General features: G+C 40.3%; 3 protein-coding genes across 3 annotated transcripts in view; 2 read left to right on the top strand and 1 right to left on the bottom strand.

The window, feature by feature from the left end:
- The window catches only part of syt6b (synaptotagmin VIb), a 46083-nt gene extending 43924 nt beyond the window's left edge, over positions 1–2159 (top strand). The window contains exon 8 of the mRNA XM_065000721.1: positions 46–2159. Coding sequence (XP_064856793.1) covers positions 46–117 — 72 coding nt within the window. The 3' untranslated portion in view covers positions 118–2159. The remainder of the gene's footprint in view (positions 1–45) is intronic.
- Positions 900–6633, bottom strand: olfml3b (olfactomedin-like 3b). Its single transcript, XM_029683050.2, has 3 exons — positions 6438–6633; positions 3322–3607; positions 900–2210 (listed from the first exon to the last, which is right to left on the bottom strand). The coding sequence occupies exons 1-3, from the start codon at positions 6534–6536 to the stop codon at positions 1426–1428; spliced, it is 1170 nt and encodes a 389-aa protein (XP_029538910.1). The 5' UTR covers positions 6537–6633; the 3' UTR covers positions 900–1425.
- Positions 6634–6734: 101 nt separating this feature from the next.
- LOC115143050 (probable G-protein coupled receptor 25) lies at positions 6735–9789 on the top strand. The gene has a single exon (XM_029683051.2). It carries the CDS (start codon positions 8142–8144, stop codon positions 9252–9254), a length of 1113 nt encoding a protein of 370 aa, XP_029538911.1. The 5' UTR covers positions 6735–8141; the 3' UTR covers positions 9255–9789.
- Positions 9790–13986: the final 4197 nt, after the last annotated feature.

Below are 13986 nucleotides of genomic sequence, written 5' to 3' on the forward strand. Positions count from 1 at the left end.
TGCACTTCGGAATAACTAATCTTTCCATGTGAAATGTCTCCTCAGTGGAAAACCCGCACTGCAAGTTTTGACAGCCAAGGCTCTTGCCCTTCTCCAAGACTCCTGTCTAGTCCATGAGGGAGGAGCTAGAGTTTATACTCCACGACTCAACAAAGCCTGCCCTGTAGCAAGGCCTGAAATATGGAGTGTCCCAGACCCAGACCCACACATGTTGTGCCTCAGAATATGTCAAGTGCAGTAAATTGCTCTGGAATGACATTATCTCGCCATCACACACCCACACACATACACAAACACATTTATCTTGTGCCCTCTTGGACAGCCACTTTGTCATGGTACGTATTGCCTAGTGTATACTGGGTCTGGTGGGATCATTGTTATTGCAACAATAGTTTTGCAGTTGAGCTCAGCCTGGTTTGGTTATACACCTGAGGTTAACATCGTTGTATATATGTAATGCCCTTTGATACTGACATCAATAATAGCACTGTATTTAGAATCACATATTTATGATATTATCAACATGACTATCCCCCTGAATTTACTTTTCTGTTTCAATTGTCACCTGTGAAGTGTTTGCCAATAGTCTCTTGTTCAGGCAATGTCATGTACTTTGTTGAGGGAGTTGGCTTGACCTTTGACCCCTTTGCCTCATTAGCCTTGTGATAAGTGCTTGAATCAATGACTTTCCTCTGTTTTTTCCAAGCAATTTAGAGTATCTTTCCACTTTTGTATTGAACATGTGTATTTGTAACATAACTGTTTCCAGGCGTCCCTTGTATTTTAAAAGAAGTGATAATAAAGTTGTCGATTCTGGTTCTAACATTCCAAATCGAGTGTCGATATACTGTATGTTCCTCTTTTACTGTAACAACATAGAAGAAAAATAAGCTACACACTTTCATGCAAGTATTTTTTTTATTCAACAGAAAGGCATAGCCAGGAAAAAAGGTAAAAAATGTGTGGTTTTCAGAAGTGCTAAACTGAGAGATATCCAGAAAACATACATATCATACAGCTGCATGTATTTACTTCAGATTCTCCATTCCACACCCTCCTAGATCTTTCTTGATGATCCTAGAAATGTTTCACATCAAGCAATACCTACAGTAAATGGATGCTTTTATATCACTGAACTGTTTTGCTGTCAGTAATCAACACAGGAAATACAATATTACCTTCAGAACAGTGCTGCAAAACCTTGTGCCGAAGTTGAACAAACCATGTTAGTAATTTTCACACCTTTGGACATATCTATGTTATTGATCTTTGCTCCAGGGAAGATAAAAGTTTAAAACATTCCACTGAATATGACAGTCTGAAATATGTTTTATTTTTCGCCTACACAGACATTTCTGGGCTTTTATTCGGGTATAGATGAGCAAAATCTCAAACCCACCTCAACACTAGACGGCCCTGCTGAGCTCATACCTCCAGTTTCTTCTTCATGGCCAGTTTGTAGAGGATCTGGTAGCCGTCATCCCAGGCGTAGATCAGCTGCTCCAGCGGGTTGTACTTGAGGCTGGAGTGAGAGCCGTAGCGCTTGGGAAAGTACACTAGAGGTGCATCGTCATTGGTTACCATATCACTGACATCAAAGACGCACTGGACGCGTGAGCGGCTGGGCAGCGCGGTGTTGTAGACCACATACACCGTGCCGCAGATGATGAAGGCGGCCTCTGCGTTCTCTCGCGGGCACGGCGTGTCCCACATCTGCTCGATGTCCAGCGTGTTGGCATCCATCTTGGCCAGTGAGATGTGCCTCTCAGTCTCCTTGGTGGCGTAGATGGCCCAGAGGCCCTCCTCATCTGCGGCCAGGTCAATGACCGTCTCCGGAGTCAGGCTGTACACGGGGACATGGTCCTGGACGGGGAACACAGCGCTGTCTGCCACCGAGCCATTCTGCAGGTTGTACTTGATCAGCCGAAGCTCCTTGCCTTCCTTCACGTAGTAGGCGTGGTTGTTGTAGACAGTGTGGCCGCTGCCTCGCCAAGGAGACGGAAGCTTCACGGTCTTGGCCATGGACGTGCCTTGGGAGATGGTGAAGTCCCGGATGGAGCCAAACTCATAAATGGTGTCCTCGTCTGTGCCGTTGAAGATGTAGACTTTGCCCGAGCTACTGCCCACATCTTTGGTCCACATGCCCTTTGGGCCTCCAACTCGCTTCAAAATCTTCATGGCTTTGATGCTAGAGATCATGTCCCTGCAGTCTGGAAGAGAGACGATAGATTCATGAGTTGGGCTAAAACCATGTTTTTTTTTACATGGTAGTCAACATTACACAGCAGGTTCAGTGTAATTACAATGTACACATTGTTACAATTCTTACAACTGTGATACCTGTAATACCAATGTCATAAAACATACTACACCATACCATATTGATAAAGTTCAATCAAAAGTAATACTGAGGGACTAGGTAAAGTTGAAAGGATAGTACAATTTCTTATAGTACATTTTTTTGTGAAGTTTTAGCTTTTACGTGTTCAACCTGATTTTGTCAGAACATGCACCCCGAGTAGGCAACAGCACTCAGCTGTGTGTGGCAACATGTATAAGGATCACAGGCAATTAAACTTGATGAATCACTGGCTATTCATCCGGCTGGAGTGCAACTAAGAGAAAATATTACAATTAAAGTGGTGCATAATTTAGAGTATGCTGTTTGAATAAGCATTGCATCTTCAGTTAGTCCTTCATCTACATATTTCATCAGCATGCTCTCACATCTCAGTACACACCTCCCATTTCCTAAACCTCAACAACCAAGTATAAACAAACTATTTCCTAAATTGACTGCATTCAGATTGCTTTCTCTATGCAAATAAAACAAACCATACTGTTGTAGAGCAGAACAAAAAGTGTTAAGCACAACATTGAGCGAAATCCACTTAAACTCTTTAATAATGGCCTCTGAGAGAAGAATAATGATATGAGGGAATATATATTTTCTAACCTACTTACATAACAGTACAATGGCTAAGACATTGTGGCCTTCTCTATCTCTGCTCATCATCTAGAAGATCTGTTCAGGAAACAAGGCCTCACATTACCCCTACTGCTGAGTTTACTTCATTTGTCCTCTCCTTTGGCCTATGCTATGATCCTCTTAGTAAGTAATAATTTGTACTACATGTGTGTCTGTCCTCCCAATATGTCATCATGTCTACAGTACATGTCACGGAAGGGCTATGTAACTAACCACTGCTCTATTCTGCCTTCCCAGCAGGCCTTTACTATGCTCCTCACAGGAAGTAACCACCATGTGAACTACTTGTGTCTCTATCCCCCCAGTATGTCACCACATCTGCCACGTCTCACCTGTGGCCTTGGCGTACTTGACCTTGTTCTTCTCCTTCACCACAGTCACCTGCTGCTCCACCAGCTTGTCGTCCACGTCCACGCAGGGCTGCGCCCCATTCTGTGTCTCCAGGTAGTCCATCTCGCGCTCCACGCGGTCCACGCGTGTCCCCACGCTGTCTAGATCCGTCCTCAGCGTCTCCTTGTCCTTGTCAAGGGTCTCAATCTGGGCAACCATCTGCTGCTTGAACTCCCGCAGCTCTGTGGCGTAGCGGTTCGTCTGCTCGTGCCATAGCGAGATACGGTCCTGGTGGGAGTGGTGAGAAGAAGACAGTTAGAGCAGGTAGTGTAGAAGTAGTCCTGGGTTCTGTCCCTATTTCACAGGATGAATTAAAACCCTGTTCTCTGGTGCCACTGCCACAGTCATCACCAGTGTGGCGTCAGGCTCCACATGGATGTCTCCTCTCTCCCTTACTGTTCCTTCTAAGCCTGGAACCTCTGGTCATCGCATTAAAGGAAGACAGAGACATTGAGTGAAGTGCAGGTTGAGGATCAGCTTTTCTGAGTGACCTTGACTAGATTTGCACTCCAGTAAATGCAAGGGATGTATCAGCACGCAGGAGAAATCTCAGCTAGGAGGGATTGAGAGTGCAGAAAGGTCAGGATTAGAGTTGTATACAAGAGCCATTGGTGTGGCTAGGAACTAGGAAAAGACAGCTACAAATGCCACAGAAAGGGACAACCGGTGGATATAACACACTATGTGACAGGTTTGAAGTGGTAAGCAGCAATATTTTTAATAAAAAAATATTCAAAGTCCACAGTAGACTGAATTATCACCTGATAAATTATTTCAAGCAGACAGCTGCAGGACTGATTAAGGAGTCTCACTAAGGGAGATCCAACGCCAATATGAACTGAGTAATGACATTTCCAGACACTAGTCTACAGTACACTCTTAGAAAAAAAAGTTCCAAAAGGGTTCTATGGCTGGCCCCATAGCAGAACCCTTTTTGGTTCCAGGTAGAATGCTTTTTGGTTTCAGGTAGAACCCTTTTGGGTTCCAAGTAGAATCCTCTGTGGAAAGGGTTCTACCTGGAAACAAAAAGGGTTCTTCAACTGGTTCTCCTATTCTTATTGGAACAGACAAAGAACCATTTTAGGTTCTAGACAGCACCTTTTTTTCTAAGAGTGTATATTCCACAACCCAGCCTTCCTTCCTGCTACTATGTCCCAAGGATTTAGGGAATGGGAAGAGAGAGGGCTTTGTAGAGTCTCTCAACTTTTCAAAGACTCAATTCTTAAATCATTTCAAGAAATCCACGAGGAATTAATTATATTCTAAACTAATTGTTATTGGTACCTTAAGTAAGGCAATTCATTGTTAAAAAGGATTGTTCCAAAAAATGACAGAGCCGGTTACTCCTATTGATAAGATGATTGAATTACTTTATCAAGAGGAAAGCATTGGACCCGTTTCAAACTTTTATCACAATATCCTTAACATGCAAACAGTATCTTTAGATAATCTTAGGAACCCATGGCAGGGTGAATTACAGGTGCAGATATCAGAGGAGAGTTGGGGGAACATATGGAAAACACTATATAAAGCTACTACATGTCACCGAACAAGGGAGTTTTAATTCAAAGGACTATATTGTTTTTATGAGCCCTGATAAACTTAATAAAATAAACAAAGGAATATGGGGAATATCCACCCTTTGTGGCTGCAGGAAGCCTAGTGGTTAGAGCATTGGGCCAGTAACCGGAAGGTTGCTCGATCAAATCTCTGAGTTGACAAGGTATAAATCTGTCATTCTGCCCCTGAACAAGGCAGTTAACCCACTGTTCCTAGGCCGTCATTGTAAATATGAATTTGTTCATAACTAATTAAAAAATAAAACATTTAAAAATACATATCTACAACGTGTTGGAGGCAGTGTGGACAAATAGGTACTTCCTCACATATATTTAGGAAAATCCAGTCTCTTTGGTCTGAAATTCTCCATGTTATACAGGACATCATAGGGATTATTATTCAACCAGACCCATGTCATCTCCTACTAGGTATTGTTCCTGTAGATACACTCCACTCCTCTCCACTTAAATTGATAGATTATCTTTTAGCAGCAGCAAGGAAATGCGTAAGAAAATGCAACACCCTTAAAACATATGTGGATAGGTCATATGCGGGAACTTGTTGACATGGAGATGATAAAATCAATCTTGCAACAAGTTCCGAACATATCTTATTGAGTCATTTCTGGGGTTTTGTTTGCTTGTTTCTATTATTTTTCTGATGTGGCTTTATCCAAATTCTATTCTTATTCTCTTGAAATGTTTGCTCTATACAACCAAAAATGTACCCTTAACATGTGAATCTCATTACGCTTCTTTGTGAAGACCGCAAAGATATGTTGTGTATCTATTGTACGTGTTCTTGATGTTCTTGAATAAAAATGAATGTATATATTTAAAAAAAAAAAAAGGATTCTCACTAAAACCACGTTAACACTTTGCACCATAAACCTGAATTGAAAGTATTGAATGCTCTTTCTCAGAACGACTCACTGGCTGGAAATGATCCGAGAGGTTTCTCTGAGTACAGTCGCTCAAAATAACTTGTTAGGGAGGTATTTATGCAGGTATTTATTTATGCAGAGTCAGAACACATATAGAGAGAGGCCAACTACTTTCCATGTGAATAAGAATACTAGAAAGCAAGATGGAGAATGGGATATGGGTACACATAGCAGTGGAGCTGTTTTATTGTACAACAACAACTTGAAGCGAGCCAGTTGGTCAGTCCTTTAGAGAGTCCAACGTTCTAATAACTCCATGTACAAGGCTAATATATATATATTTTTTAATATAAATCAGAACACTACAGAAGTTACCTGCATACAAGATCTTCAAACATCTATTCCCATTTGCTTCTATTTTGGGCGGAAACGAATGTATTTAAAGCATGAAATCTATACTTTCTGGGTGCAGCAGCAGAAAGTCTGTCAATATTTTTTTCCTCAGAATCCCCACATCTGCATCCCATTGAAGGTTTCCCAGATCCCCAGAGAGTTTCCTTTCAGACTTATTCTGGAGCCCAGGGTCTGACTGGGAGCAGAAGAACAGTCTCTTACCTCAATGGCTAGCAGACGCCGCTCCAGGTAGTCCATCAGGGCTTGATGCTGGGCGTTAGCCAGGCAGGTCAAAGTGACAAGGATGAGAAAAACCCTCATTTTGTGGGAGGACAGGTCACCCTTTTCCTTGTGTGCGTGTCGACGGGAGGAGAGTGTGCGAGGAGGGGCCAACTTTACGGTGTCCCTAACTTGACTGGAATGTTTTAATAAACACTCAGGGAGGGAGGAGTTTTGAACATCTGGTACTGCTGGAAACACACAGACTCTCTCGCCATTTCCTTTTTTCTTTCTCCCAACATAATCATTGTTGTCCACTGATTGCTAAATATCACATTAGTGATGTTTATAGGTCATTTTAGGTTGGGAGGTACTTTGTCTTTTGCTTTTGTTCATTTTCTATGTTTTGTAGAGATTGAAATACATTGAAATGTATGATTGTTGACTCGTATCACACTAAAATGCAGAAGAAGACAAGTTAAGGCAAAAATTATGTTTGCACAGCTGTCACTCTTGATTAGAATAGAATATTGTAGTTTTTCACTCCTATTAGTATTTTATTTCATTTTAAGAAAACTCTTCAGCATTGATGGGAAGAAAATTCTGATGCAATGCCAAGAGTGGAGGAAAATATTTTTGTCAAATGGAAGATACTTTATCCCCTCGTATTTTTATTGGAACACTAACCTTCTCTTACATAACCAACATTCAACTAGCTCAGGTCAGGCTTAACATTTTGTCATCCTCCCCCCCTTTCCTTTAAAATAGTATTATAAAATTAGTTTCACTATGTTCTATAACTGTTCAATGATGATTTACATTTCTGACAATTGTTCAAAGACTATTGTCAGTCAAAAGGAAACGTGGTTGTTAAATCAAGCCGTCATTCCAGTTATGGTTTTCACAGCCTATGAGTACATTAAGTTCCCATCAAGTTCACATTACAGTAAGTTTTATCGTCAAGTATATTATGACTCATCTGATGAGAAGTCTGATTTATTCATGTGCACGGTCATTGGGTCTGGCAAGTACCATTTTGATATTCTAATGCAAGTATTTTCTCATAATGCAAGTACAACAGTTTAGTGTTTGCTATTTTCACACGTGACACACGAGAGACTGTATGAATAGTCTGTAGTTGATGTTCAATGTCATGTCTAGGTTCAATTTAATGATTGAAATGACTAATTCACTCAGTGGATTTGTTTTGTAATATGTACAAGATCATAATTCCAGCAGGCCTACCTACATCAGCCCTGTGAATACCATAACCACATCCTGCCCCTTTCAAATGTTTTTATTGTTTCATCTGCTACTAGAAGTCAGTCTTAAGCTGTTTTTGAATATTTTGTTCAAGTATTGTATATTGTATTGTATATGTTATTTTTCTTTTGATATGTTTTTATGTTTGTTCTGGCTGTACCTTTTGCCTGCATGTCTAAAGTGTTTCTATTTGAACTGATATGCAAATATACTATATTATAAAAATCCTCATTAAAAATAGTTGAAGTAATTTCTGTCAGAATATGCCAGATAGAGAACTAGAAAACATGCCAATGGTGCTAGAGATGACAGAAGAAAATAGGACCTGGCAGTTTGTCTGTGGTTTTTAAGAACGTGACGCAAGATAGTTTGTCTAGAAGTATTGAGCTTGCCAGCCAGACACACAAAGAGCAAGCAGCTGGGAGACTTAACTTTGATCACAAAATGGAGACGTATGACAGCAACAGGTACTTCTACAGCGATGACATGCTGTACAATGTCAGCTACGATCTAACCTACCTTGGGGAGCGCTCCAGCTCCAGTCTTCCCTATTCTCACATCTACCTGCCACTGCTGTATTTCCTCATGTTTTTCACAGGCTTCCTGGGCAACCTCTTTGTGATCACAGTCATGGGCAGCCGGGGGAAGAGAGGTGGCCGTCTGGTGGATACGTTTGTGGTTAACCTGGCACTTGCGGACCTGGTGTTTGTCCTCACCCTCCCTCTGTGGGCCGTCTCGTCCAGTCAGGAGGGACACTGGCCTTTCGGCAACCTTCTCTGCAAGCTGAGCAGCTACATTGTTGCCGTCAACCGCTTCTCCAACATCTTCTTCCTGACCTGCATGAGCGTGGACCGCTACCTGGCCGTGGTGGGACTCATGGACTCCCGCTTTCTCCGCAGCAGCCAGTGTGTGCGTCTCAACTGCGCCGTGGTCTGGCTGCTGTCCCTGGCTCTAGGTACTCCCTCCCTGGTGTACCGTAGCATGTATACTCCCAACGGCAAACTCTTCTGTCTGGAGGATGAAGAGTCTTCCTTCTTCCTGGGTCTGAGCCTGACCATGGTCTTCCTGACCTTCGCCCTGCCGGTGCTCATCATCATCCTCTGCTATGGTTCTATCCTGGCCCACCTGCGCCAGCACTGTGTTTCTGCTGGCAACCCTCGCGCAGAAGCCCGACGCCGCCACTCTCTCAAGATGGTCTTCACCATAATCGTGGCCTTTGTGGTGTCTTGGCTTCCCTTCAACATCTTCAAGACCATCCTCATTGGTTTCAGGCTGTCTAGGGCCGTACTGAGCATTGAGACACAGTCTGTCTTGAGTCAGGGCCTCACCCTCTCCTGCTGCTTGGCCTTCCTCAACAGCTGCATAAACCCAGCCATCTACCTGTTCTTGGACCACCACTTCAGAGGGCAGGCGGAGAACCAGTTCCTGAGCTGCGTGGGAAAGCTTGGGCTACACCAAGGCTATGCCTCGTCCACTGACTTCTACACCGGTACATCAGAGAGCTGCGGCACAACAGCCTCCAGAACTCGTCTCCAGCCACTTGACCAGAATGTCTGATAGCAGGGTTCTGCACCTTTTACAGCCTCTTTGCGGTCCGAAACGCTAAAGGTTGAGGTGAATCATTTTGTGTTATGATTTTAGGTGTTATGTAATTCAAGCTCAGTGAAAGCATTCTCTGAAATATATTTTGTGTATTATTATAGCTTCTCAAAATAAGTTATATTTTACATATCATAATTTAATATTTGATTATCATTGATATTTGAATTTAGGTTTTATTTATTCGCACCAAAGAAAATATTTAAAGACGAAACAGTACAGATAAAAAACTGGTCAAAACAGTGTGCAAGTGAGGTTGATTAATTTTTCCACGACCAAATTAAATAGGATGGTCTTTTTATGTCTAAATATTTTGTATATGAATAATTCATGAGTAGCCTGGTTATTACGATTGTTGACATTCTTAAATTCATAGTAATATTAAATGGCAATTTGTTAACAGTAACGTTAATTTGTTAATGGTTCCTTTTTGCTGCGTGAAATTCATTACAACAATATTCAAAATGGTTGTCTATGTTCATGGCATTAGTAAGACTACATTTAATGTATTATAAAACATTTATAATAAACAGTTTTTTGTAATAAATGAAGTGTTCATATAATTGGCAATTATTGCAGATACTTTTTTCCAAACAATGTCATAGTTTACTAAGTATTTTTGCAGTTTAACAATGGGCATTTAATTGTGTGTATGTTTTACATTAAAGGAACACAAGGATGAAAATAAAGTTGAAAGATTTTAGGTATATATTAAGCATATTGAAATAAAGCATAATAAGTAAGTAATGTATAACATTTCCTCATAACCAGTTCCAATAATTATAGTATTGAAATGGTTATTTTTAACATAGCTTCACAATTCATAGCTTTTATAGGCATAAAATGTTCACACTACTTACTGACATATTGAGAAGGAGAAACACTTCTCAGTTTCTTTCTCATGTCACTGTAACTTAATAAAAACAGACTTACCAATCAAAATTGATCCAGAAGCTCAACAATGTTTTTATCTGCTTCCTCAAAATGATTGGACTTTCATTCAAAACAGTAGCAAAATGTTATCTGCAACCAGATAACATTCACTGCAATTGACAAAACAGATTCTACCATGAATGATACAAAATAAAACGTTATTAAGATAAGTGCTTTTTCGGGAATTTGTTGGCTGATTACATGACTTGAAAGTTCAAATGTTCATTCATGCCCACATGCTTTTCAGTTTCTTTTGCACTATGAATCACCCAGTTAAAAAAGGGTTTGAGAAACTTGGGTTAGATACCAGTCTGTGGGAACCTACAGCACAACTGTATTTCAGCCAACTAGTTCCCTTTAAGACCTTTTAGTGTGGAAAACCCTGACCTGACCTTCTGTTCCTCTTATTCAGAAAGATGGCAGCCTGTTGAAGTGGACAATGAACTTCACAGTTTAATGCTTGAAGTCATGTCATTTTTCAAGTCACTGAAATCTAAGGTATTACAAAGTATCCAGACACTGAAAACTAAGTTATTTCAATTACATTAATTGGAACACTCACGGTAAATCAAAACGCTTTACATTGCCAAAATAACAAGATCTCAAAATGAATCTCACCTCTAATGATTTTGCCTAGCAGATTCCTTATCTTTCGATGAAGATAAGGATGAGGCTAACATATCAATTGTTTATTTGAGAAAACTATTCTCACATTATAGTGACAGTTGTTTTATCTGCAGGGGAGAAACTGAGGGCCTCACCACGGACATGCTGAGGGCCTCACCGTTGGGACATTATATTCTCTGTCAATCACGGCACTGAAATAAGACGCATGATCCGTGACCCTTTAATCTCACTGCCAGGCACCGCTTTAGGTAATGGGTGAGAGGCATCAGTCAGTTTCCGTTTTGTGCTCTCTACGCGAGCAGTGATGAGAACAAACATTGTGTCGTTTTCTCATGGCCTTATCTGTACCCTGTTGGCACCTGGTGTACACCTCAGTTGCTCACTATGAGAATGGTTGTGAAACCTGTTTGAGTTAACCTTACTGGAGGTTGACGCTTGATGCGTAATCATCAGGCCTAGATGGTCCTTCAACAAGACCATTGCAAACTGAACATCTGATGTTTGATAGATGATACCCAGATAGACGTTTTAGCCTACACTCAATGGCAGTAGTGCAGAGGATGTGTTTACTTAAATTCTGTGGGCAGAGAAAACCAAAAGAAGAGAAAATAAACTTGACCTAGCTTACCCTCTAAAGGGAGAGTGCAGATGGTGAGAAAACAGCCAGCACCTCAAAACAGTGATCACATGGCAGTGGCAGCCTGTGGTTTTGTATCATTTCCTTCACTGTAATGTGTATTTATTTTATTTCACCTTTATTTAACCAGGTAGGCCAGTTGAGAACAAGTTCTCAATTACAACTGCAACCTGGCCAAGATAAAGCAAAGCAGTGCAACAAAAACAACAACACAGAGTTACACAGAAACAAACGTACAGTCAATAACACAATAGAAAAATCTATGTACAGTGTGTGCAAATGTAGAAGAGTTGGGAGGTAAGGCAATTAAAAGCCATAGAGGCAAAATAATTACAATTTAGCATTAACACTGGAGTCATAGATGTGCAGATGATGATGTGCACATAGAGATACTGGGGTGCAAAAGAGCAAGAGGATAAATAACAAAATGGGGATGAGGTAGTCGGGTGTGCTATTTACAGATTGGCTGTGTAGTCGAGTGTGATATTTACAGATTGGCTGTGTACAGGTACAGTGATTGGTAAGCTGAATGAATTGGGTGGATATTGGATATTTGGAAGCACATTACATGTTGATATAAAGTAATCAATGAGCTTTACCAAACTGCAAAAAGTAATAAGTAATGCACTCCTGACACCTAGCGTTTTTAGGCTACAGTAGGCATTCTGGTTTAATGCACACACTCACTCACTCACTCACTGGGGCTTTAAGCAGTCCACACTCCACACAGTCAGTCACCGTACATTTGTGGGTATAACTTTACCACATAGTCGCCACTCTATTCTATATATTTTGAATATATGTGAAACCAACTGCTGGCATTAATTACACTGAGGATCTGATCACTGTCGGTAAATTGCACTTTGATGCGATTGGGAGTCGAAGTTCTTAAGAAAAAATCTAAAGGAATGGGATATCCCAATAGTTTGGAGATTTGGGGGTGCATTCAGTTTTTTAAAAACTTCTTCTTGTATATTAATTTGGTATTTTAAAAGTATTAAATTATATTAAAATGCCATTTTATTAAAGCATATCCGTTGTAGGGGAGATAGTTTAAGTTGTGCAAAAGACAGTGAACTCACTCAAAGTGTCGCCCCTACTTTCGGGGATTTACCATGGCCCATTCCCGTTGCGACGTCCCTCTTCAGAGTACGTAAGAAGCAATACTTCTACAACTTCTGGAAAACGTGGATGAATGTTGATATGGACATGCAAATAAATTGTTCTACGCCCTACACAATTGGATATTTGACATTTTGCATAAGAAGGTATGGTTGCTACTTTCCTTTTCGAAGTAAACAAACAACTTTACCATCGCATTAAACAATGTGTTTTTTTTTACGAGAGTAGCGCAAGTTTTAGCCATAGCACAATGCTAGACCAAGTTCAGCAGACCTTGACTATAATAATGATGCAAAATTATTGTAAGCGTTTTCATAATATCCTTTACTTTGTATGCAATAATGTATAGGCCAACATTTCCATGCAGCAGTGTTTTTGTTTTATTTGTACTTTACCACTGCCTAACTCCAACTTTTTTAAGCCACTGGAAAAATTAAGTGTTTACACTTGAATCAAAAGTGAAAAGTTATGGACAGAATACTTTCTTACTTAGGTGGTTCCGTGAAGTTAATTTTGCAGATGAATGAATGAATAATTGAATGGTAAATGTTAATCCTCCATGGAACGTTGTCATGGAGGATATAGTAGGGCAATTCCACCGTAACAGAGTGACGCCGATTCCCCCTGATTTTTTTCCCTTTAAAGGCCCAGTGCAGTCAAAATGGTGTGTTCCTTGTGACTTTTTTGTTGTATTTGTATCATATTGTACAACAGCTGATGTAACGAACACTGTAAACATGTGGAAATGGTTTTATCAGTAGCTAGGTTTCCATCCAATGGGTAACAGATTTTCATGTGAATATTCTAAAATCAGCATAAAGATAATATGCTAATTTTCCAAACTGACTTGTTGCGATTAAAATCAGTATGATGACAATGCACACAATGTACTTTTTCGCATAAGTTTTCATGTACTGAATACAAAACTAAGTTAAATGTGATACCATCGCATTTTCAACTCTACGAATAGTTTTGTCAAGCTGTTGCGTTAAATAGCAAATGTGCCTACACTGGTCTTGTATAACAAAAAGATCTCCTTATCACAGACTTTATTTTCGACCTTCATCCAAAAACCCTACAAAAACGTTATTCATTTTCTCCTATAGGCTTTGTCCAACGAGCCATGGCGGGTTAGTGCATACAAAGACTCCATTACTATTGCTCTCTCTAACTGGGCCCAAAATCTGTCTTCTCCAGCAGGTGGCGTTTAAAAAAAAAAAAAATTGCTCACCAAGCAAGGAGTTTTTGGTTGGAGGACAATGTGTGTAGCGTTTGGAAAAAAATAAATATATATACAGGCGTTTTTGATCAAAAATAAGTTGCATAATGATTAAGTTGTTATGACTGTATTGATATAAGTAGGACACGTGA

The sequence above is a fragment of the Oncorhynchus nerka genome, linkage group LG15, assembly GCF_034236695.1.
Source record: "Oncorhynchus nerka isolate Pitt River linkage group LG15, Oner_Uvic_2.0, whole genome shotgun sequence".
Lineage (NCBI taxonomy): Eukaryota > Metazoa > Chordata > Actinopteri > Salmoniformes > Salmonidae > Oncorhynchus > Oncorhynchus nerka.

What these genes read in the sequence shown, in the direction of transcription:
- olfml3b (XM_029683050.2), bottom strand. Translation starts at nt 6,536, where the DNA reads ATGAGGGTTTTTCTCATCCTTGTCACTTTGACCTGCCTGGCTAACGCC. An exon ending in GGCGTCTGCTAGCCATTGAG is followed by an intron (nt 3,608 to 6,437) that starts GTAAGAGACTGT and finishes CACTCCCACCAG; the next exon opens with GACCGTATCTCGCTATGGCA. An exon ending in CAAGTACGCCAAGGCCACAG is followed by an intron (nt 2,211 to 3,321) that starts GTGAGACGTGGC and finishes TCTCTCTTCCAG; the next exon opens with ACTGCAGGGACATGATCTCT.
- LOC115143050 (XM_029683051.2), top strand. Translation starts at nt 8,142, where the DNA reads ATGGAGACGTATGACAGCAACAGGTACTTCTACAGCGATGACATGCTG.